Genomic DNA, 26,710 nt, shown 5'->3' with positions numbered 1-26,710 from the left:
CGCGTGGGCGGTTCTCTAATATATATTATATCATTTATATTATTTTGGTAGCGTACAAGGACGTTTAATTAAACGTCCTTGGTAGCGTACAGACGTTTGCCAGCCCAAGTAAACAAGTCGATATATTCGATAGTTTTGTGATTATGATAATGTTATGTTAGTCGTCGAAGATTGTTAGCCCCGAAAGCGTTATAAGTATGCATTGAGATTTGAGGCAGTATCACTCTGCAGAACCAACCTAAAAAAATATTAATTTCTACTGCAGAATAGATAGACAAAAAACACTTAGTTTTTCAACCAATCTGCGTGTAATATGTTGTCACCAATCTAAGCCTGCAGGAAGCATAAATTAAGAATTACTTATCGATTAGAGTTTTTCCATGGAATATTATGAACTTTGTATGTTCTATCTAATCTGAGATAAGTCCGTGGATATTGTTCGAGCGGACGCCGGAAGCATCGGGCATACTGAACGATATCGAAATGACGAATCATTTCCATACACCCGATATCGATGACTTTATCAAGCAGTGTTTAATTAATTCCATTATTTGTATCTGAATAAATATGGTTTTGGTTTTAGCAGCTTAGTCAACTAAATATAATGAACTAGCAGCTGTGCCCCGCGGTGTTACCCGCGCTTTAAGTGAAATATAATAGAAGACTACGAAAAGTACCAATAATAGGGTCATAATGGGACGATGCATGGTATAATGGTTTATAGTAGTGATGATGATGATGATGAATGTAATAGTAGAATATGCTTTCCGTTCTTAAAACAACGCCGAAACTTCCAATCTTATATCTATAAAGAGTCAGGAGTTCTTTCAGCAACTTCCGATCCATGGTATACCAAGTATACCTCGGAGCAAAATTTTACTTGTCGGTAGCATATTATGCTTAGAATACTTCTCACGAAACCGAAATAACCACATGTTTTCATATAATTTTTGAGGAGTTCCCTCGATTACTCATGGATCCCGTCATCAGGGCACCACTTTTGTGAACATGGTACCAAATTTTGATGATACCCCATACACAAAAGAAAATTTTTGGAAATCACTTCACAAACGGCGGAGTAATCGTTGAACATAAAAAAACGAACATAACACCTCCACCATTTTGAAAGTAGGTTAAAATTGTAGCTTATGCGTTATTCTGATGTATAAGCTATATTATTGTAAACTTTTATTAAAATCAATTCAGTAGTTTTTGCGTGAAAGAGTAACAAAACAATACACATACAAACTTTCGCCTTTATAATATTAGTAGGATTCCCCCGCATTTGTCCACTTTCTGAGAAATAACTGCTGATGAGTAGTTGATGACTTATGGTCACATACTTTGACATAAGTTTTTATAATTTTTAGAAAACACAATTTAAAAACACGATTAAGTATAATTTTATTTTTAATACATTTTCATTTTTAACATACATACTACATTATAGATGTATCATAAGATATTATAATCACAAGTTATATTGGTGAATAAGTGGTATTATAATGGTCGTACATTTATTTGGAAGCGAATTTTCCACGGTTGAAGTGGCAGTACACGTAATACCATTCACAAGTGCAATTAGCAGACTTCAATGAAACGATGAAGGAAGTCGGCTATTAACGTTTTTAGTGAGTCAGGAAAATTTCAATTCACCAACGAGAACAACAATGATAATTCTCGATTGTTTTTACAATATTATCGTCGTTCCGGATACGCTCTTGTTGACTTCCATTTCTTATCGCTCTATGTAAGACGATAGAAGTAACTTGGTTCTTAGTGAATCTAATTTTAATACAATTGAGATTAAAGGCTACGCTGCATGATCAAATACTTAATGAATGTGATGAGATTAAAGAAATTGACCAAAATATCTTTTACGTCTTCAAAACTATAACGATGATACAATACTTTAACGGCCGTTCCCAATATTTGATCTATCTCTGGTTTTGCCTTACTAGAGATAGGAATAGCTCACATTAGACATTAAATATTTTATGTCAATTGTGAGCTATTCCTATCTATAGTAGGGCAAAACCAGAGATAGATCAAATATTGGGAACGGCCGTAAGTTGCTGGTCCATCGACGCGCAAGAATTTCACAAAGCCGAAGCGTAAGCTTGAGATCCTGTAGACCTCTGTCAAAAATCTTTGACAGCTCCTACACATTTGACATTTCACATTTAGCATTTACGTCACGATTGCTTAGCTGCCTACATCAACTGATGCTCCCAGCGCTGACCTTTTCGGTGTTACGTATTCGCTAATTGATAACTCAGGGACGGTAAGGGTCTATCGTAGGTGTTACGTCCTTGATCGTCAGTCAGGCGTGCTAATGGCGGAAATGGTCACGTGCAGGGCCCAGGGCTGACATTCAAGGGCTCGTGACGTCAATGTGACGTCACCGAGACCCCAATATGGCGGTGACGTTTGACAATTTGGCGGTGCTCGTAGCGCGAAAGGTTACGTTTTACGTCGAAACGCTAAATTTATTGCTGGCTTGAACGTAAGCAGCTGCTTACTAATTAGGGGTTGATATGGTCAATTGCCAATGGATCTTATAGGGACATACATCATATTACTAATTATAACTACTGCTCTATGAAATTCTATTTAATCTTAAAGATATCCTTATTGCTGTTATGAGTCTGTGGCGTCTCTGTCGCACCTGCGAGCTTAATTTTAATTAATATTAATGATCGTTATTTTAATCTGATAATTTTAGTTTGTAGTCTATGACATTATTGTTTATATTATATTTTAAGGCTGGAGAGAAAAAGAATGTACGGAAGACAGTTGGTTGACAAATTGGTAAAAAATTATTATGGCTAGATGTTGATTTTGTGAACACGCATTTTTTTAGATATTATATTTCAGTGAGCTTGAAAGATCTGGTTGTTTCATTTATAGAAATATCTGCCTATCATTTCAATGATCTCCAAAGTGGTGACGCCGTACGTTCTAGTTGGATTTCCATTGTCGGGGGTGAACATTGTGTGCTGCGGCCGTGTACGACTCATGCCATAGGACGTCGGAGGCGAGGACTACAGTCCCCACCGTCACGTTCCTGGTTCCTGCGCTGGCTGCCTTGAGGTTTTTTATCTCGGCCGTCATCTTCGCCGCTACCAAGTACAAATCTGTTTTCCTTTTAACGACCCGGCCGCCGTTCCGCGACTAGATTTTCGCTGGATTTCGGGTGGAAATCAACTTATATCGGCATACTCCTAGCTGTAATTCAACCATTCCGTTTTCCGGCATTGAAAGAAGACTCCATCAAGAGAAAATCTCCCTTGAGAAGCTTCGATCAAGCCATTCGCCATATTATATTATCGAGAATCGGGACTTTTCGCTGGCGATCAATTCGGTGGTGTGGCCCTACAGTTGTCTACTTCCGCTTTCACTTCATTCGTTTATAGTGTTGGCCGTACTTACTAGTGACATAATATTTTGTCATACGTTTCCGAATCTTTGACTGTGACTTTTACACCTCGGAACATATGGTATTATTATCTATGCTCGGAACGGTCTTTTGTCGTTTGTGGTACGTCAATATCTGTCAAGTGAGAAAAACGTAAACAAACTTTGGTGATAACGGGAAAAGAGTTTTTATGTCGTTTTCTTCGAACTTTTAACAGTAAGTTAGTTAGGTTTTTTTCAAAGGACAATTTAGTTAGTACGTAGTTATAATGTGTATAAACGTATATTGGTAAATGTTTGGCACGTTTTGTTTGCAATTAATCACATTTTTGGGACATTGCATTAACATAGACTAATTTTGTTTTCTTACCGGTTTAAACTTAACTTTATGCATATATTATGCTATTTTGCTAAAAACTAATAGCAATATTGTCAATTCACGCCAGGTACTACATTAGTTTTACGCAATTAAGGTGTTTTTGCACTAATTTGTTTGTTTTTGCCTGTAAAGTCTGAATGTTTATTTTAACAAACTAACTTTTATTTTTACAACATTACTGCCTTTAGTTTAACATTTCTTTTCATTTTAGCATTTCTTTGAGTGTTTGAATGCTGTAATAACCTTTCCTTTGTAAATATTTGTTTGTGAAAAACTTAATTTTCATTTTTATTAATAAGATATTAGTTTTTAAGTTACCATTTGTACATTAACTTGGGACATATTTAGTGTACATTTTTTTTTTCTTTTCTCGCGGTTTTTTTGTTCTTTGTATCAATATGGCAGATGGTGAGGGTGAAGGTGAAGGATCTCAGCCAAGGTCTGAGACATGTAAAGTTTCAGTGAAATTACCTCCATTTTGGCCTAATAAGCCGGCAGTATGGTTCGCGCAGGTGGAGGCTCAATTTGACATTGCGGGAATCGTTGCTGATTCCACCAAATATAGTTATATTGTTGGTCAGATCGACCACAAATATGCAGGGGAAATTGAGGACATTTTGGTGCGGCCTCCGGAGAAAGGAAAGCAATATGAGACTCTTAAGGCTGAGCTTATAAAAAGATTATCACTGTCGGAGGAGCAAAAGGTTCGTCAACTCCTCAGTGGTGAAGAAATGGGGGACAGAAAACCGTCCCAATTCCTTCGTCACTTGAGATCTCTGGCAGGGGTTTCTCTCTCGGACCAGAACATTTTAAAGCAGTTATGGCTGAGACTGCTGCCTCAAAATGTACAGGTTATTTTAGCATCTCAGCCGGACTTGTCACTTGAACAGCTAGCGAATCTGGCTGATAAAATTACTGAGCTGACAGGACCACCGGCAGTTTTCTCCACAGCTGCGCCATCAGCCAGTGTTTCACCCTCTCTTCCTCCTTCCCAGGATCTTTTGGTCACTTTGATGGGTAAAGTTGAGGAACTTAGCAAACAGGTCAACGCTCTCTCCTTACGTGACCGACCCCGTGTCCGCAACCGGAACAGGTCAAGGTCTAGGAACTCTCGTGCGAACTCACCAGCTCCAAGTACACTTTGCTGGTACCACCGGCATTTCGGGGTTAAAGGTGCCAAATGCATAAAGCCGTGCACCTGGACCGAGCCCCCGGAAAACTCCAGAGGCAATCAGTAGTGGCGGAGACTGATTGTTCATCAGTTAGCCGCCGTCTCTTCGTTACTGACCAGGTAACCAAACGCCAATTTTTAATTGACACCGGATCGGATTTATGCTGCTTCCCCCATAGCTGGCTTCCTAGACGGGCAGAATCGCCTGACTACGTGTTAACAGCTGCAAACGGAAGTAATGTCAAAACTTTTGGTACAGTCAACCTCCGGCTCAATTTAGGTTTACGTCGGGACTTTGAGTGGCTATTTGTCGTTGCTGACGTACAGCGGGCGATAATAGGTGCGGACTTTCTAGCACATTACCGCCTGTTACCTGATTGTCGCAGTAAGACATTGATAGATGGTATCACCGGCTTATCTTGCCCTGCATCCTGCGCATCTGTCGAGCAGCCCAGCGTCAAAGCCATCGTCGCCGGTAATTCCAACTTTGTGTCTGTACTCGCTGAATTTCCGGATATCACCCGACCGCCTGGTTTGCCCAGAGTCATTAAGCACAATACTGTGCATCACATACAGACTACGGATGGTCCCCCAGTTTCTTGCCGCCCTCGTCGTTTAGCGCCTCAGAAATTGATTTCTGCTAAAAAAGAATTCGAGGACATGGTACGTAGTGGCATTGCCAGACCTTCTAAGAGCGCCTGGTCGTCTCCCTTGCATATGACCGTAAAAAAGGACAATTCCTGGCGTCCTTGTGGCGACTACCGCGCCCTGAACGCTAGGACCATTCCCGATAAGTATCCCGTGAGGCACATTAATGACTTTACTCACAACCTCGCTGGAGCCAAGGTGTTCAGTACCCTCGACCTGGTGAAAGCATACCATCAGATCCCGGTCTTCAAGGACCATATTTCGAAGACAGCCATCACGACTCCGTTTGGCCTCTTCGAATTTCCTTTTATGACCTTCGGTTTGCGCAACGCTGGTCAAACTTTCCAGCGTTTTATCGATGAGGTCACTCGGGGTCTTGATTTCTGCTTCCCTTATGTGGATGACATTCTGATCTTTTCACCAGACGAGGGTACTCACAAAGAGCACTTGCGCACTCTATTTTTGCGTCTCCAGGAGTATGGTGTTGTGTTAAACCCCTCCAAGTGCATCCTGGGTGTCAGCGAGGTAAAGTTCCTAGGATATCACATCAGTGCCGATGGCACTCGTCCTCCACAGGAACGTGTCCAAGCACTTTTGGATTTTAAGCCCCCTGAGAATGTCCAGGGGATGCGCCGTTTCCTAGGCATGCTTAACTTTTATAGGCGTTTTATTCCCCAAGCTGCTAAGTTTCAGGCGCCTCTCATTAACGCCCTGGTTGCTACCAAAAGTAAAGGCTCGAAGCCATTTCCTTGGTCACCAGAACTTCTTAAAAATTTCGAGGAGTGTAAGAAGACCCTCTCGGCTGCAACAATGCTCCACCATCCCGTCGCCAATGCACCTCTCGGTTTATTTACCGACGCGTCCAGTGTGCATATCGGCGCTTGCTTACAGCAACATATCGATGGGCAATGGTTACCGCTGGCATTTTTTAGTAAAAAACTGACCCCTCGTCAGTGTGAGTGGCCAGCGTACTATCGCGAACTTTTGGCTGTGTACGAAAGTGTACAGCATTTTCGGCACATCGTTGAGGTTCAACACGTGACTGTTTTCACGGACCACAAGCCATTGCTGTACGCTTTCGTACAACGTCGCGAAAAGCTCCCTCCACCACAGTTGAACCAGTTGTCATTTATTAGTCAATTCACGACTGATATTAGATACATTCGTGGGGAGGACAACATCGTTGCAGACGCTATGTCACGAATCGACGCAATATCCCTGGAACAGGAATATGAGGCACTTGCCAAGTCACAGGAGACAGACAAAGAGATGTCCCAACTTCTGAAAAATTCCAGTTTAAAGCTTACAAAAGTAAGCGTACCAGGTACTGATTTCTCTTTATTCTGTGATTTCTCGACTGGCAAGCCTCGTCCTTATGTTCCCTTGGATCTACGTCGCTTAGTATTTAATAAAATGCACAATTTGAGCCACCCTGGCATTAAGTGTTCGGCTCGCCTCATAGCTGATCGCTATGTCTGGCCGTCTCTTAACAAAGATTGCCGGCAGTGGGCTCGTACATGCGATGCGTGTCAACGCAGTAAAGTGTCGAGACACAATTCGTCTCCACTTGGTCAATTCGACACTCCGACTGGTCGATTTATGCATGTGAATATCGACATTGTCGGTCCACTTCCTCCTTGCAAAGGCTTTCGTTATTGCCTAACTGCCATTGATCGGGTATCTAGATGGCCCGAAGTCTGGCCAATGCAAGGTATAACAGCTGAGGAAGTAGCGGAAACTTTTGTTCGTGAGTGGGTCTCGCGTTTCGGTGTACCATCGACCATTACGACTGATCAAGGTACTCAATTTGAGTCGGACTTGTTTCGTAGGTTGATGCAGAGTTTTGCCACTAAGCGCATCAGAACCACCGCTTATCATCCACAAGCGAATGGAATGATCGAGAGATTTCATCGACAGTTAAAGGCTTCCATCATGTGTCACGGTGGCGACTGGGTTACTGCCTTGCCCCTGGCACTGTTGGGCATCCGTTCTGCTTTTAAGGAGGACATTGGATCATCTGCTGCGGAGATGCTTTATGGTGAAACTCTGCGTCTTCCGGGCGAATTAGTAGTTCCCCCTCTTCATCCTGTTGCCTCTAGAGATCCTGCTGATTTCGTGACGCGCCTTTGCCAGCATATGTCTTCAATTCGACCGACACCTGCTTCTCGTCATGGGAATAAATCCAATTTTATTTTCAAGGATCTAGCTTCAGCCTCGCACATCTACTTACGCGATGATGCTGTTCGTCGACCCCTTCAGCCACCGTATAGCGGACCATTTAAAATTCTGGATAGATCTGCCGACGGTAAGACCCTTACGGTCTCTATCAAGGGAAAATCAGTCACTGTTAGTGTCGACCGAATAAAACCAGCGTACATAGTTCAGGATGATTCTCCCTCCTCTGTAGCTTCAAATCTACCTTTTTCTGACCCTGTCATTCCTTCGTCCACAGTTACTTCATCTCCTCAGCCTTCACCTTCTACTGATCTACCCAAAGAACCTTACACAACAAGGTCTGGCAGACGAGTGAGGTTCAGATTGTTTGATTAGTTTGCCCCCGGGGTTTGCTTTCTCCGTGGGGGGGTGGTGTGGCGTCTCTGTCGCACCTGCGAGCTTAATTTTAATTAATATTAATGATCGTTATTTTAATCTGATAATTTTAGTTTGTAGTCTATGACATTATTGTTTATATTATATTTTAAGGCTGGAGAGAAAAAGAATGTACGGAAGACAGTTGGTTGACAAATTGGTAAAAAATTATTATGGCTAGATGTTGATTTTGTGAACACGCATTTTTTTAGATATTATATTTCAGTGAGCTTGAAAGATCTGGTTGTTTCATTTATAGAAATATCTGCCTATCATTTCAATGATCTCCAAAAGTCTTTTACAAAATTCACGTTTCACCAGTTATAACACTGGTGTCTGGTGAGTGGTGACTTGATTAATTGACAGACTATTCAAAATATAAGGCCTGTCAAGATTATCAAGGCCATATCAGTAGCGATGTTCTTCTGATGAAATCCCTGGCCTGTACACTAGAATTTGGACGACGACCACACGTAAGATGCAGTGAAGCATAGAATTAGGATCATAGGAATTCTGTTATACTGGTCTGTACTTTTTCAATGTTTATGACATTTACGTTGTATTACATTTATTACTCAATATTCTATAGTCTAAATTATAAAATCCATTATTATCAAAGTGCCGAAATATGCCAGCGAATGTAAATGGTCGAAACGTTCTGTCAAAAGTCAGATTATGCAATATATGTAGGTAAGTACAAACTATGCTTTAAAAAACTAATATTATGTTACTACGATTTAATATACTATACATAATATATAATAATATGGTATGTAACACTATTATACAGCGTATGATAGTGTTAGAGGTTATCGGGTGACGTCACGGCGCGCGACGCACGTCATGCCGCCTGCCATGCCGGCGGCCGGCACAGCGGACGGTCGCGTGAGTTCATTCACGAATTTACGCCACGGCCTCGGACTCTACTATTATAGCTTATAGCCGTGAATCGTGATTCACTATGTACTATCATAGTGGTTTGATTCATACTACACCTACGTAATTTGGTTGCTTTATGTCAAACCGTCGGCAGGATGGTTACGACTTTGAATTGGTATAATCCGACCAAAGGTCCGCCCTACGAATCAAGAAATTGATTACTACAGTACTAACTACAATCATAAAGTAATATTGTCATTGAATTGTATCAGGTTCTTCAGCGACCATAATATTATAATTTATACCACGGTAAGCGTTGTGGCCAATGACACCACGAATGACATTCTATAAACCACGATGGATGTATGTTACATGAAAAATGAATAAGTCAAAATGACGCAGTTTTTCCTAAAATGTATTTTGTGGTGAACATGACGGATATTAATCCTCGTTTGGTCATCTAAGATGCTATTGTTAAACTAATACGGTAATTTAAAAAAATAGTATGAGTAGCTTAGCAGCACCATAAAACATGTTTAATGTTTATGTCTACCTAAATTGAATCAAGAACACCTCAACGCTGGGCTGCGCCTATCGTAGCCCTATCAGCCCAGACCGGTGAGCTATTGCATATTCTGCCTAAATACGTGGTTGTATATATCATTTTTAACGTTCTGTAAACGGCGAATCCAGACACTAAACTTCATTTGATTATACTTGAGGCCTGACAAAGAATTTAAAATTGGAACAGTCATAAATTTTAAAATTAGAACAACCATCACAAATGCAGATGTACAAATGTACAATGTAAGTGTCTTCTAAAGACTCTAGAGTTGTTACCTTGCGGCAGAAACAATAGTAACATCTTTATCCGAGTGGGTGAACCGTGAAAAATTTAAACTCGTTACTCGTTAGCTATTCAAACAACTACATGGATAACACACGTCTCTATCGAAAGTAGAGTTGTACCTACTTGTAGAGTTACAGTAGAAGGTCTACCATAAGGGCAGAATATGGTTTTAAAGTAATAAACACTGAATGTCAGATAACAGCAAATTGTGTTTATATTAACCTCTGAGGTGCCTACCACATGTGCATGCTTGACCACAGTTTTGTTGGCGCATGCTTCTCGCATGAAAAGACGGAAGACTGACTTATCTACCACACGGCACAGTTATGCATGCGCAGGCCACATTCTTGTCAAAATCGACGGCAAACCACATGCGCAGACTTTTGCATGCCAGAATTTCAAGCAAGGTTAAAAACCGTCAAGCCAAACTTTGGGGCTTGCGCATACGGGTAGTATTTTTTTACCATACTACACGCACAATGTTCAGTGTACCAGCCGACATGCGCAAGTAAAACTGTGGTCAAGCATGCACGGGTCACAATAGACTAATTCTGTCTACGCTGCACGGGTTGTTATAGGCGCCTTAGCGCGGCATTTCGACAATTTTACGAACTTTGGCTTAACCACAGCTTTGATTATAAACTTCTGCCACAAAGAAAAACACTTACATGACCATTCTCCATTGGAAAAAGTCATCAGAAATTAATGTACCTAATAAACTTTCGAATATAAACGCGTTTAGTTTACTACTCGCACTGTCGATTAACCTAATTGTGAGAATATCCTGTCATGATAAATGCGGCAATTTATTTATTTAAACGTCTAATCTTATCCTTATAGTTCGAAGACCTGTGACGCAAACAGCAGAGAGTAGAAACGGATGTGTTCGACGGTTGTTGTGTGAATGCTATGTAGTTGCCGTAACTAGATGTTGTCGTGAGGAAACCGTACTTTTTTACTTTTTTTTCCGTACATTTACGTCACAAAAAGTTCTTTATTTTCCTTCCCGGGATTCCTTAAGTATCCATATAACCCTCAGGTTTTAACAAACCGTGTAGCAAAGTAGAAGGTAACATCTTAGTATTGCATAATTATAATGAAACCAATGAATATGATATTTTAAAATACATATTGCATAATGCCGTTTGACAGCACATATCCGAAACTGATCCGATATTTGGGTAATACGTACCACAGTATTACGGTGGTAATGCCTTAATCATGATGAAACGTTTTTATTTTGCCGGATTATATTACTAGAATCAAGAGTTTATGACAGACATAAGGATATAAGTTCTAGATATAAATTATTGTTAATTAACATTATTCCAACATTATGAACTTAGTCATCGCTAATCAGTGGTTACGTAAGGGAAACGTTTTAATAAGTCGTGTAATACATAGGTTTGAAACATTTTGCCCGACATAACGCGAGGGTTTCTTCTATAGCCTTTAGCTCTCTCTGCGTTGCCACCATGATTGCCAAGCTGTCTTTACTATAATCGAACTCAATCATGGGCAATCATAGACGAATAATATCCCTCGACACGTGCGAACGTCACCTTTGCCCATCATGACCCAACGGGCAGGGATCACACGAGAGTTAAGCCTGTGGTTTGAATTTCCCTTTGATGTTAATTTCCTTTAATGTGAATGAAGACGCTCCAAGGATTTCGTCAGCGTGTCGGAACGGACGCCGCTTTACATAGTGTGAATGTATTGTTTTGTATGGCCGTATGTGATTGTTGTCAAGGTCGAATTTCATTCACTGGCCGGCTTTATGAACGGAAACACAAGTAATTTGTAGTTTCGACATTGGGGTTTTTTGCTGGTCGCCGCCGCCGATTACTGAACTGGTTTTAACTAAAATCTTTTGAATGTAGGCATTTGAATGTTAGAATGGAAACATGGACACTAGTTTACGAATTAAACTATGAGCATGATGTACTTATATGGCTCCTGCTGCATGGTTCAGTAATCAGTTTACCTATTAGCCTTTACAATTAAAAGTTAAGTTTTCAATTAAGTATTTTACAAATAAAACCTTAACAACAGTTAAGCAACTGTTGTTAAGGTTTTATTTGTAAAATACTTATATATAAGAATGAATGAATTATAATTAATTCATTCATTCTTATAACATGAAGCTAATATTTTCAATAGGGCCGTTGAGTTATTTAAGATTTCGACTTTCCATCGCGCCTACGCTCAAAACCCTAAACGATATAGCCCTATAACTCGATCCGCCGACGTGTCGTTATAAGTCGAGTCGGCGATTTAATCGGAAAGTCCTGACAGGATGGGAGCCTTCGGTCATTGGCAGCGGTGGGCCGGTCCGCATTCCTGCGCCGCCGCAGCGCCCACATGCGCCGAGCTATATAACCCGCCGGAGTTTTGTCGTCGCCGGCCTCCTAATTACGCGTGCTGCGTCTCCGTCGTATTTTACTCGGTCGGGTAGGCGGTGCGGCGCAATGTGCAAGTGGTTCATTAGTAACGCGGCCGGCCGTGTCACCGTTTCCGGTGCCGCTCGCCTCCATTCAAACACAAATTGAATTCATACGAGCCATTTTATTCAGTACCTACTCGTGTATGGGCGTAGCGCTTGTACTATTTTGTGTACCGTCTTGTACTAGGCTACAAACTTTCAATAGTGTTTTACTCATGTCATTCTCTATGGTAAAATAATTAGCAACATTTTATTCTTCTTCAACATGTAACGAAACGTCAATTACATTTTTATCAAAGATTTTAGCGTAGAGTCTGAGTCTGCACTCTGCAGCTGTAGAGTGTTGTAGAGTCTTAACCTTTAAGTACACGCGTTGTTTTGGGTAACGTTCCGTCACGCGTGGGGTCTAGAAGTACCCCAATATAAATATACATATAAATTCAGAATGGTTTAATAATTTTTAAAACCTGTTTTATATTATGAGAAAAAATATAATTTTATTTATGAAAAGCATTTATAAATAATAAACTAACCATTATTTAGTCAGTAATGAATATTTTAATGAACTAACCAATCTCGTGCATAGAATTTTTAGGGCACATGTTTAATGTACCTACCAAAATTCAATAAAAATGTCTACTTCTGACTAACTTGTTATTTTTTTCTAATAAAATAGAACTTATATAAATAAGTAATCAAAATAAAAATTAACACTAAACATTACAGAAAAAAATTGACAATCCTTGAAAAGTACTACCCTAAACTAAAATTATTCCTTGAGTAGGCTAGGTAAGTAATAAATAATTTTACTGAATGAGGCTTGCAAATAGTTTTATAGCAAGGCTTACGGACAATAATAATTAGTTCTGGAACAATAATAGTACCTTTGCTTCATTTTTGGTGCATTAGGTCTACCTACCTCTAACTCTTCCAAAATGTTTCCAAAAACTTTCAAAATCATGAAATTGTATAATATGATTTGAGCAATTTGATTTCCTGTTAGTCGGCAACAATTATTTCCATTTATACATAGGCAATTCAAAAAATCAAGGAAATAAACACATAAACAATGTGAAAAAAGTATATAAGTACGTTAAATCACGGGTGGGGTCTGCAGGTATCCCCACATCAGCAAAAATGTAACTTCTCTTAGCAGAGGAGCGACGGCTTTTTACTCACTGAAAGACCTCGCGTTGCTTTGAGATTAGCCGAAAATGTGCGATCGTAACTTTCCAATTTAAAAAATTATCGTCAAAAAACGGCCCGTGGGGTCTGCGTAGACCCCGCCCGTGACGTTAAAGGTTAATAAAAAACTTTGATCATACTCGAGTATGTTTTATCAACTAACATGTACGAGGGATGTATGATGTAGACAAAACATGTTAATTGAAATGCGTCCGCGACACAATGGGCCGGACCACGCGATGCTATAAATTAATAACAACCTAATGGAGACAGACTGCTCCTTTTATAATCCAAAACATTTGATACATAACATCGTCATTACCATTTTAGACAGCCAGCCCACGGTTGTTTGAAGGTGTGATGATGTTTATTTAACGTAACAAATCAAAAATGTTCTGTTTTACATAAAGGCAAGTGTTTTGTTTAGTATTGAAGTTGGCTCTACATACTTTGTTATTCAAGTATATAAAGCTTTCTACGTTAACTCGTTCGTACGTTCGTTAGGAAACGGAATTACAAACGAAGACATTTTATCTATGACTCTCCAGTCTCTCTATTGCTTAAAATATGTTTAGCGTTTAGTTAAAGTCATCACTGCCGATGTGTGATATAATTATTAGTATTTAAAGGCAATTACGATGAATCGTAGCGGAAACAACAGAACTTGATGGTGTGTTTTCGTAGCATTCTGCATTACATTATAAAGGCTTGTTGTTTGTTTCCCGGCGCGGCGTCTCCTCCTACGTCCGTCAACGCGAAATAGAGCGTCAGTGGTCCCACAATATGTGGTTGCGAAACGTAAGTTGGCCGGTAAAATCGAAGTTGTCGTGTTATCAGATCGGTATGGCGAGCGTGGGCGGCCACCTGAATGGACGGCTAGGCCCACGCGCCGCCCACGCATCCGTAGGGCTGCCGACCGCAATATCCCACCTAATTTTGTCAGAGTTGATTCATGGGCAGATGGCGGAACTACGTAGTTTGGTCGCGTTATGTCAAACCCACCTGATACCCAATACACCACGGTAACGTTGAATGGACCAGACCAAACGAAGATACGGCAACTGCCTGTGAATCAATTTCTTCAATGGTACAATCAAACCACAATGGCGCAACTCTTGGACGGCATTATCGTTTACGATAAAGTCTTTTTTTTCTTAGAAAAACAGCCATCCGACTCTCGTAGTTAGCAGAACGTCCTAGCTTTGGTCCTTGGCAGCCCTAGAGTTAGTTCTGCCTACAGACCAGCCTTATTCGCCCGCTTTGAATAATTACTCGCTAGCCATATACAAGAACACCATAAACGTGTAATGTTAGGAGCAAATGATACATTTATTTATAATAATGTAACAACAATGTCTGAATTTGGTGATTCGACTCTTAATAGCGTTCACAGGAAAACACCAAGTTTAGGCTTGATTTTGGATGAAACTTCAGTATATTATTATGTATGTATAATTATTATATTTCCCTTTTATCCATGAGTCTACTTCAAACTCTTCAAACCTCTGAAGAGTTGGCCCTTTTCATCGGAAGTGGGCTTTAGGTGTTGTTCAGTTGTAGACAGGGATCGAACTCTATTCATTGTATGTAGCTTTGAGTCCATACACAGGTGTTCTTTGAATTTTACAAATAATACTTGCTTCCAAAATTAACGCATTCACAAAGTAATATAGAAATCCTCTCTCTGTTATAAACATGTTTTATAAATGAAAATTATAAAAATGGTAGTAATGGGAATGAATAATGAATGTTACGTACATCCCGATTCCCGTACTAATACCCGCCTCTCACTGTCTAAAGTTAGCCGAAGTTTGTGTATTAAATATAATAACGTAATGGTGTGGGCGGCGCGGCGCGGCGTCGGCGGCGCACTTGTTTTTTCACTCAATTTGCCCGCCACTGAATGGCGGCGCGACGGCTGAGGGCGGATTCGGGGTAGGGCTGCCGATTCGGGGAGATATAGCTACGTGGGTCGTACGAGGGACATCGCGTCGGCGGCAGCCCTGGCTCGGGGTAGCGTCGCGTGGGAGACGCGTTGGCGTCGCTTGGTGTGCGCGGGGGTGAGGCGCGGGGGGCGGGGCGGGGTTTGTGGGCGGCCATTGATCCATGGGGGCAGGTGAATGGAGCCCCCTCTCCGTCATTGAGCGCCCGTGCCCCGTATCGACCCACCCGGGCCCCGCGCTGTAAAATTTTGTTACTCGTTACTTCACACTTTCTAGGTCTCCAGTGAATAACGACCTAATTAATTGTTGTTGTAGCGCTAGGAGGCTTTCATGGTACCGGGATTTATTCGCCGCATTCTAATTATGTAATAAAATAAATATTATGTTATTAACAAAATATTACAGGTACTTGACCCGTCTGCTAGGGAGCTAAAGCTGTGGTATTCCTATGCATTGTTTAACATGATATTTGACACTAAAGTTGGACAATGGACGTCTTCAATAGTATCGAGTTTCTGTGACTGAGCACACTTATCAATTTTCACTTTCGGTTTGCATAACTGCAGAGTTATACATAAAGTGCGTCCTCAGTTTCACACCTACAACAGAACCTCTATGCCAAGTATACAATAATATATAAACGTCACTTATCTCCAGAATAAAACGCTCTGTAAAGCTAAGGTTGGGTTGCATCAGAGGCGTGGCGTAAAGTTAAAGTTAAGGTTATAGTTAAATGGCGTCCTTTAACTTTAAGGCGGGGATTAATCTCAATCCAAAACTATAACTTTGCACACAACCAAAGACCAAGCGTATACGCATCGCAATAAGATTCATTTTAGCTTAGCATAAAACTGAAGTCAAACGAGCGGATTTTCTCTATTTTTCATATTTTTTTTAAATATCTTTGGAAATAAACATTAAGAAACAAAATTGTTCGGTTAAAGAATTTTTAATATAGATTTACTAACAATTTATTCAAATAAAATGTATAATTATCCTAGTTAATACTTATATTTCGATGAAATAGATTTTTATCGGAGGTGAGTTTGTAAATTTATTACAGCCAAAGTATTAAGTTTTATTAAAATGTTTATGGTTTAAGGTATTTGAAATATTGTGCTTTATACCTCATATTTTTTAAAACTTCGTTATTATATTGGAACTAGGTAAACCGGAAGTCGCGGAATAATAAATTGGGGTTTATCCTCGCCTTAACCGGAGAAATTGACAGATGACAGCTGGACCAACAAGGTTATTTAAACGAACGCTGCTGGTAAAGGAGAACTGTCAAAAATGGTGTTTTTGTATGATGACAGCGTTAGTTCCATTTTTCGGCACGTGCATTTAAACCTTGTCGAGCTCTATGGTTATGGTTAAATATGGCGTCTTGATGGCGTCCATTTTTATCTTTAGCTTAACCAAAGATTTGACATTTTGCATTGTAGTTAAAGTTACGCAACCCAACCTAAGTACTCACATACGGTTTTGCTCGATCAAACAATAACGTCGAGCAAAACCCGCGGCTCGGGCTTTCGTCCACACATTCAGCATCGCTCGATAGTTTTATTCTAAATCGATATGTTTAATTTCATCGAGCCGGCTCGAAGCGAGCCTTCGAGCTGTCAGTTTTGCGGTCCACACTAATTATTACTCGATTTGGAGTAAAACTATCGAGCAAAACAGCATGTGAGTACTTAGCATAATACTCCCAAGTAACATTGTGCAAGCTCGCTATTTTCGCCTCGCATCTGGCTTCTATCAAGTTGTGTGTGCTCGGAGCTCGGACTGCTCAGTTCGTAGATAAAGCTGATGCTCGGTCGGTACTCGGCAATATTTAGCCCCGTATAAATAGTTGGCTCTAACTCTAAAACGTGTTTCAAGCTGCTAACCTTATTAATAAACCTCACTTGAGTACAGCTTTTAAGTGCCTTTGATCAAGCGAGTGGGCAACGTATTAATAAACCAAATCTTGCAATCAACTGTACTGTCAAACTGACGCTTGAGCGCGCAACGTAAACGAAATCTTGCACTCAAATGTGCTATCAAACTGTTGCTTGAGTGGCTAATTCTTGAGTGTGGGCAGACCTTGACTTAAGCGCGCTCAGGGATACCAATTTAGGGATTTTTCCCACAATTAGGAGAAAAATACCATCTTGGGGATACCATCGTAGGGATTTTTCCCACAATTAGAAGAAAAAAATAATAATTTCAAGAGAAATGGGATATGGAATGCTTATTTTTAAACACAAAATTAATATACCAAGCTGTTAAGTGCGTAATCATGGGCGTACCCAGGTTCTGGGGCAGGGGGGGGAAATTACCCAGGTTCTGGGCCAGGGGGGGGGGGCAAACAGATTTTTATAAGCTAGGTGTTTATAAAGAATAAAAAAATAATAATTTTTAGTTGTAAAAATATTGTATTGCAAACAAATGGCAAAAATTCGTTTTATTATTTTTAATTTTTATAGATGAAAATACTAGATAATATACTTAGTAGGGACGTCAACATGATCCAGGGGGGGCGGCTGCCCCCCCTGCCCCCCCCCCCCCCCTCGGTACGCCCATGTGCGTAATATATATTTAAAACGAATTTACAGTGCTTAATACATTTTGACCTTAAATCGGGGCAAGGGTAGTCATCACATTACATTATTCTATTAATCTATTTAAAGTAAGTATATAAACCGCCTTATCAAGCTAATTTAAATAAACCGTACTCTGCAGATCTAATTTTGCCATAAGTACTAATAAAGGCTTATGTAGTCTACTGAAATTAATTAATAAACAAATATATGTACTTTATTGTGCAAAAAATACAATAAAACTTAAATATTAACAACAATTATTAATAAATAAGACATATAGTACACAAAGGCGGCCATATTACATAAAAGCAATTTCTTCCAGGCAACCTTTTAACATTCAGTGATAAATCCAGGAAAACGGTGATGTACAAAAGTATAGTTACTTAAATTAAAAACTATCAAAAGCACAAAATTAAACATGCGCCTTAAAATACATTAATAAAATTATACAATAAAATAAATAAATAATATACTAATAAATACAATACATACAATAAAATATTTAAGTTAGGAAATTACAGGTTTAATGCCAACTAGTAAGGTTATATTATATTGCCTAATGCCTTCGTCATCAGTAAATGTATTAGTAAGATAGACTTGCTCTGTGGACTGTGCTAAAGTAACAGAATAATACTAGGAGGTTTAATTAAAAGTCCCTTTCTAACTATTATTGTCCAAATGACACAATTGGGATGGATTTTATTTGGTAAAATAGGTTCTTTAATCTTTCCAAACACCACAGGTTAAGTATCAGGTAGGGATTATAAAATACAAAATAATCTTTTACTTCATCATTATCTTTATTTTAACTTTTAGCATAATATGTTTCATCAGTTACATTATAAACTCGTAGCCACAGAAACAAAACAAAATATTTAAAGTATCTTCTAAAAGAAAATGAAAATTGTTATTGAAATTTTTAATATTTAAAGTATATACTGTGTCTGTGTTATCAAGTTCTGAAGTAAAGAAAAAAAGGTAAACTTTAAACTTCAATTGTTAAGTTGGATGTAGAAGGTCCAAAGAATATTTCACTCAACTTACTGAAAGATACAAATGGATCAATCAAACTTCAGAGCCGTATATAAGTAGTTATAACTTCATAACATCATCTTGCCAAGATCTTAGGGTTAGATAAACTCACACACCTCTGTGTGAGCTGTTGATAAATATAATCTATAATTTTGCTAACAAAATTACTACTAAGTAATAATACTTATTTAAAAAAAATGTTTTAGATACAATAAGGTAAATAAAAGACGGTGTCAAATATTTTCTTGTTACCAGTAGAAACTTGTACATGTTTAGAAAATTAAAATGTAATAAGGCTATTAAGCTTTTTTGTACAGAACAATTTCATAGCTTATTGATGACTGATGTTCTTTCAGTAGTTTCTCACATTTTTCTATGATAATATTCTTCTACATCGACGACCTTGGTAAGGCAGCCGGCAGGTACAGGTCTTTAATTGAATCTGAATTTATCTTCAAGAAAGCAAGCATGTGTGTTATTACTTATTAGTAGTCACTGTTGGACAAACCACGTATGTTGGCTTGAAACAAAGAATAGGGTTAACAAATAATATCCCTTTGGAATATTAGAAAGTATGTAAATAAAGAAACACAAAACATTAAGTATTACACATTACACAGCTTTCGGTAAAGTTATAAATAACTTAATACATGCTTAATACCAAGGACGTTGAAATAATACCTATTATTTCAACGTCCTTGCTTAATACTTGTAAGTTCTAATGAAAAAACTTAAAGATTTTTACAAAGTTTTAACAATATTCTTTGAAAATAACCTTCTTCTTCTTTTAAAATATGGCTCCTTGGTGAATCGCCAGAAATAAACATATACTTGTCACTTGACAGTAACAGCAGTCAGCTCTTGACTTCAACGCGTTCCGTTTGACTGAACGTGTTTTATAAAATATGTTATAGAGTTATCAGTTTTTTCATTTAATTTAAATGAAAATGAGTTAGGATAATACAAAAATATCAAGGTTAATTACTTTTGGTAATTTGTGTTATAAATATGTGAGAAAATAAAGATAATATAGTAAAAATTTATTTTATTAATAAAATCGATTTTTAATCGTATAAACGAAACGTAACTCGTATGTGTAGAATAGGCTTATAATGTTTAGTTTATTATTACTGATTTGGGGTGATTGAGTCGATATAATGATATTAGTATCAACCGAAACGCTCATGATGCTAAACTATTAATAATTAGATAACATCCTAAGTTGCTGATCAGTGTTTGAGAGGATATCAACCAACTAGCGTCAAGACGCTTTCAAAATTCATCTCAAGAGATGAATTTTGAAAGCCAACTATTTATACGGGCCCTAATTTACTTCCGCATCACTTACCACCGTAGTATTATTAGGCACCGTAGTATTAGCATTCTGAAAGCATTTTCTTAAAATCTGTTCAGAAATAAAACAATTTTTATTTTATTTTATTATGTTCTTGATTATAAAAAAATCGTAATTACTACGAGTTAAGAGTATTTCGTATTTTTATAGTACCAACTACCAAGTACTTACTCGTGGTACTTTTTTTAGGCAAAGTCTATGAATAATAAAAGTTTTTATTATTCGTAGGGCAAAGCCATCATTCTGGCATATTGATGGACTGATCTGATGCCAGACTGAGCGTGTATGACCTCTGTGGCTCAGTGGGTGAGCGTATTGGTAGCTCATGCCGGGGCTCGCGGGTTCGAATCCCGCCGAGGGAACAAAAAGTTTCCAAAGTTCCTGGGTCATGAATGGGTATAAAAATATATGTGTATCATGTAATAAAAATCTATTATGTATAGTATCAAAGTATTAAATATATTTCCGTTGTCTGGTACCTGTAACACAAGTCCTTCAGGTACTTAGCACGGGGCTAGACTAACGTGGTGTGAAGCGTCCATAGATATATTATATAATATATTACATTATTCACATTCATCGTATGAAAGAGAAGGCATTACCAATAACCATAGAGCACTCGATCGGAAACATTTGTCGTCACTCTCTAATATCGTCTTGGTTGCAGGTCCCTCCGCATCTCGGGGTCGGGGTGCGACGAGGCGCTGTCGTCGGGCTCGTCGTCGGAGTGCGAGGAGTCCCACGCCCACCACCAGGACTTCCCCGTCGAAATCCTGCCCAACCTCTACCTGGGCAACTCCGCCAACAGCGAGGACTGCGATGCGCTGGCGCGGCATAACATCAAGGTAGGGTAGCCTTTTTGTGGTACCTACTTGGCAAAGCAATTTACTTTTTTTGGCAAAACTTACAATTATTGTTTTTTGACTACTTTGAGTAACGACCCTTATTGGTTTTAATTTTGTTATAACTTGCGTAACAAGGTGCATTAAAACATATAGACGAACGCCATATGTCGGCACTACATATAGGCCAACGCGTTCGCCTATATGTAGTGCCCACTTTATACGCCATTGTTGTTTAGTTGTTGTAGTAGACACGACAGTAGGTAATTTAAATCCAAGTGTGTGCAATGAGTGCAACAAGCCCCACTCACGATTTAAAAAATCCAACTACAGTCAAGCCCTAATCGCATTCCGTTGCAATTCCAGTACGTGCTGAACGTGACGCCGGACCTGCCGAACGCGTTCGAGGCGGAGGGGTGCGGCATCAACTACCTCAAGATACCCATCGCCGACCACTGGAGCCAGAACCTCGCCGTCCACTTCCCCCAGGCCATACGGTTCATCGGTCAGTACATGTAAACTCTAGTCTAGTCTGAACTCTGAAGGCGGGTCACAAAATTTAATTCAAGTTTACATATTATTTAAGGACATCTTTGCTACCCTACCAGCATTTCCTGGTCACAAAATTGAATACAAGTTTACATATCTGAAGACATGAGTGGATGGAATTGGGTAACTAACATTTTATAACATAATTACAAATTATAGAGTTCACTGTGAAAGTAGCAGTTAAGTCTAATCTAACGGCAGGTCATATATTTTTGTATAATTTGTTACTTTAAACGTGTTACAGAGGAGGCGATGTCCGCGCGGTGCGGCGTGCTGGTGCACTGCGTGGCGGGCGTGTCGCGCTCCGTGACCGTGACGCTGGCATACCTCATGCAGCGCCACCGGCTCTGTCTGCGCGACGCCTTCGACCTCGTCCGCGCCCGCAAGACCGACATCGCGCCCAACTTCCACTTCATGCGCCAGCTGCACTGCTTCGAGCGGGACCTCGGCCTCCACGACCGCAGCGCCAGCCTGAGTAAGGTACACCTCCGTCGCACAGGGACGACCGACCTCACAACTGGCAAACATAATATGTGGGTTATAAATGGCGACGTTGGATCGTACGAAAGAAGTTCGTCTACAGCGACTTCTATTTATCTAATGGATCTGGTCGAAAGCAGTCATTCTATAGACTGACAAAATTGATGTTTCATATTTAATCGGTTGTTGATTTGGAACAATTTAACAATAATATTAAACACACGACGTGACCATTTTAGACCTGCTGTTGATATCGAAAAAGTTTGTCTACTTGTCATTGTAAATGAGAACGAGTCGGTTGAATCCCCTTTTTGGTATCGCCTTTTTTACTACCGTTTCTATCGTCCGAAATATAACAAGGAACGTTATGCATCAGGTGCTGGAGGAGCTGGGCGTGCGTGAGGTGCGCGCGTGCGCGTGCGTGGGGACGTGCGCGTGCGCGCGCTCGTGTGGGTGCGCGGCCAATACGTGCGCGCGCTGCGGCGTGTCGCCCGACTCCGGCATCGAGTTCGACCGCTGGAGCGCAGCGCGTGATACGCCGCAATGACACTTCTTCACGTCTCGCACGTCGCAAGCGCAGCAGCAGCAGCAGTCGTCGCAACAGCAGCAACTAGAGAGGCAGTCGCCGCAGCAGCAACAACAACAGCAGTCGCAGCAGCAGCAACAGCAGTCACCGCAGGAGTGAGCGCCCCATCGTAACGGCACCCCGAACGCCCCTTCCCATCTGGGGCCTCTGTAGTAATCGTGATAAGCTGTTGACGTCGGCGTCGGTGTATATGTGACGTAACGTCACTAAAATTTACAAAGTTATTAGAATAAAAATAATATAACTGGGACGTCGCGTACGATAGGCCCCGCCGTGCGTCGCAGTTGTCTAGTCGCCGCAGTCTGCTCTCTGGAGCTTAGTGTATTGTGACGTAGGCCGTTTACTTTTGATGTTACTTGTAATTTTGTTGCGGGGTCTAGAATTGTTCTATTGATGATTCCGACGAGGCCGGCGCGTTCGGTCGTGTCGCATTTTAAATATAAAGCACCTTAAAGAGTAAGTTACGAGCACGCCTAGAATGATAATTTATATACGATATTGGTATATTCGCAACGGAACTTCAAAACCTAGTTCGAGTTCGATATGAACTTTTTCTTTGTTATCAATTATTATGTATTGATAAAGCATAAAATTGATATTAATTCTTTCCGTGTCTGGCTAGCTAATGCTACATGCCAATATTTTGATAAAAGTTTATAGATTCTTAAATAATCCACAAAATACGGGTGTGAATTATCTGATGTTACTGGATAAATACGTACAAATTCTGATGTAACAAATTGGAACGAAGTCTCGACAGTTTTGTTGTGGATATACCGCATGTAAGTTAGTTAGAGCCGCGCTACGCGGTTGTTGTAAGTGAAATATATTATTATTATTATTACTAGAGAATTATAATATTATTAAACGGTTAAGTAAAATTTTATAAGATTGATATATCCCTTCCACCGTTGCGAAGGGTACGCGACTAAATGCATTCCGAAATCTTCCAATGTATCGTGCATTTTGTGTCCATTTTAACGATTTTTTTACTGTAGCTGTGACGTGATCGCGCCGTGCGATGGCCGCCGGGGAGTGTCCTCTATGAGGGCTGCGGAATGCCGCCGATATGTTCACTAGTGCCACTCGCTAAAGTTCAAATTTTATATAAGTGACGTCGTCCGCAGGACGTTTTGTGTCGTCTCGCGAGGACGATTTTTAATTTAATGGTGGGATTTTTTTAAATAATAGTTTGTACAAATAATATGATTCCTCCTAACGTAGGGCTTCTGAAGTTCTGATGATTCTTCCATTGTTGTAACTCGAGGGTGTGTGTCGTTAGTGTGAGTCTGTCGAGTGTGTATCTTTTTAGTGCTAAGCTAAGTGTTGTCGAAGACCTAGTCGACTGTTGAGGGACTCCGCGTCCGCTACGTTTCCAAAGCCGACGCTCTCGTAAAATATTTCAAAGTGTATCATTATATTTACTATACAATATGGAACATATTTATAGCGCATACGACATGTTAATCGTAGTTTATTTTTCTATGAATCTTCGCTGTTGTGCGTCGCTCGGCGCGCGTCCTAGTTTTGTCGCGGGGGGAGGGGAGGGGAGTTGAGTGAGGAGAGACGAGAATAAATATGTATTTTTGTATGAACTATAGTCGACAGCGGAACCCCGCGCACGATCGGTGATCGGTCGCCGAGCGCCGCACGATATTTTCTACAGTTCTGTGTATTTCCATTGGCATTTATTTAGGTACTATCGTGAAACGTATATTTTTCTATATGTAGTCAAATTAGTTTAACGTTTATATTGTGTAAATAAATAAAGCTTTAACTCTTAAGTACGTTATGATAATGTAAAAATTGTTACTTGTAAATTCGTTTAAGACTAAGTCAACATTTAAATTTGACTTCCGTTCGAGAGTAGAATGTATTTACATACATGTATACTCGTTGGAGCGTTTTCACATTATGCGTCACCGATATTTTACATCACACCAAAAACTCCATATCTGTTGGCGTAGTTTCGTCTGTTATTATTTATTAACAAACAGACAAAATTTTTCTTATTAGTTATTTCAACATTATTCTCTTTGTAAGGCATTGGTCGTATGACGTATGTGTATATGTAATGGGAAAACGCTCGCGAGTCGCTATGAGAGCGAATTGTTATGTGACAGATGTTTGTATACTGATTGTTATACGAGGGTAGGCCATACGTTAGCCCTAATTGCACGAACAATTCTTTTATATTCGTAGATATAACGATTATTGTCTAGCACAAAAACACCTGGGGAGCGCCTTCGGCTCCCTAGTTAATGAGTATCGACAGGTACCTGTACATATTCTGTTTTAGTAACATAGCTATAATACATGTTAAATAATGATGTTAATAACATTTTAGATATCTTTTTAGAGCTTTCCTAAGAGTGCAATTGATATTTGTTGACAGAGTTAGCGCCGGCGCGATGCGTCGGGCCGGCTTTAACATTTTTAATGAAACATTGTACAACAGTATAAAGCCACGTGGCACACTAATATTAACCTCAAAACAAATATAAACACTGTTAAACTAAAATGTCTTTTATTTATTACTCATATGTGGCGGACTTCAGAACCTTTAAATTATAGCTACGACGGTCTGCATTACAAAACTCAAGCGTATAGCAGCTTGTGACGTGTGGCGTTAAGTTTCAATTTTTATTTTGAAGTACCAGGAACGCATAACGTGTGGAGAGATGTTTAAATCTTTTTTTGACACACCCCCAATTTGAAGATTTTTTGACTACCCTCAATATTTTTTTTCAAACTTCCAAGTACCTACCAGAAGGCCTACTACGAAACAAATTTGAGATTCAAACAATAATGCCGCATCCCGCTCTAACAACGTATTTTCTAGTTTGTTAGAGTAGAACGCGGCATTCTCGTACGATTGTTTGAGTCTCAAACCGGTTTCGTGGTACGGCCCCAGTAGCGCATACCACCAAGATTAAGTAACATAAAGAAAACGAATGTTATTAATTTGCCCAATATATTTATTTAATTAAGTATTTATAAATAAATGAAACTGCATGATAGATTGATTAATTTAACATTTTTATGTAAAGAAAATACAATAGCTACAATAATTAAAATGAAGTGTAATATTTAACATTACATTAGACGCTTTACGCTACAGACCACCGCCTACTGCGCGTAGCGAGTGGCTCTCCACGAATATGTACACACTAATCGAAATCTGAAAATCAATCTAGAAACCATCCTAATTGACTATCGTTGGGTGAAAAACTGAGAAAAATATTTCCCAGGGACTACGCTAACACTAAACAAAATAGGCCTCGTTCTCCTAAGACAAATGTGAACATTCGATATAATCTTTAAATAAACTTTTACATATACAAACGGGTGAACAAACCTCAATACGTTTCAACAGGGATTCGCTAGCTACATTACGTTATGTACAGTGCCGGGCCGGGTGAGACGCTGCGCCGAGGCCTCGGGGGCGACGGGACGCGTATATTACTTGTACAACTAGAGTAGTAAAAATTTTGGCACAATCGTGCTACATATTTACATTTAAAGGCTCACATACATTATTGCTGTTGGTTAGGCTCGATACAACGCTTACGACTAAAAACAAAACTTCGTAATATCGATTCATCGTAGTATAATACATGACATATTTTATATAAATAAAGGAGGACTCTAATGATATAGAGGAATGCATTAAAGTAGAAAGAAATAAGAATCGTTAATTGGAATGTAAGGAAGATAATACGATGTCTTAAAACGCGTGAATCCAGAGAGAGAGCTATGGATATGTTTCATCTAA

The 26,710-nt window shown here is 39.6% G+C and overlaps 1 protein-coding gene across 2 annotated transcripts in view; it reads left to right on the top strand.

Annotated features, from left to right (window-relative positions):
* LOC121731348 (dual specificity protein phosphatase Mpk3-like) overlaps positions 1 to 25,456 on the top strand; it is a 46,076-nt gene extending 20,620 nt beyond the window's left edge. The window contains exons 3-6 of one of the 2 annotated variants that reach the window (XM_042120748.1): positions 21,146 to 21,323; positions 21,687 to 21,825; positions 22,114 to 22,349; positions 22,726 to 25,456. In XM_042120748.1, coding sequence (XP_041976682.1) covers positions 21,146 to 21,323; positions 21,687 to 21,825; positions 22,114 to 22,349; positions 22,726 to 22,896 — 724 coding nt within the window. In that variant the 3' untranslated portion in view covers positions 22,897 to 25,456. The remainder of the gene's footprint in view (positions 1 to 21,145; positions 21,324 to 21,686; positions 21,826 to 22,113; positions 22,350 to 22,725) is intronic. The other variant, XM_042120749.1, reaches the window with a different exon arrangement.
* The last annotated feature ends 1,254 nt before the right edge of the window (positions 25,457 to 26,710 follow it).

The sequence above is a fragment of the Aricia agestis genome, chromosome 10, assembly GCF_905147365.1.
Source record: "Aricia agestis chromosome 10, ilAriAges1.1, whole genome shotgun sequence".
In the NCBI taxonomy this organism is placed as follows: domain Eukaryota; kingdom Metazoa; phylum Arthropoda; class Insecta; order Lepidoptera; family Lycaenidae; genus Aricia; species Aricia agestis.
Note: the sequence above shows the minus strand (reverse complement) of the source record. Positions and strands in the feature narration are given on the sequence as shown.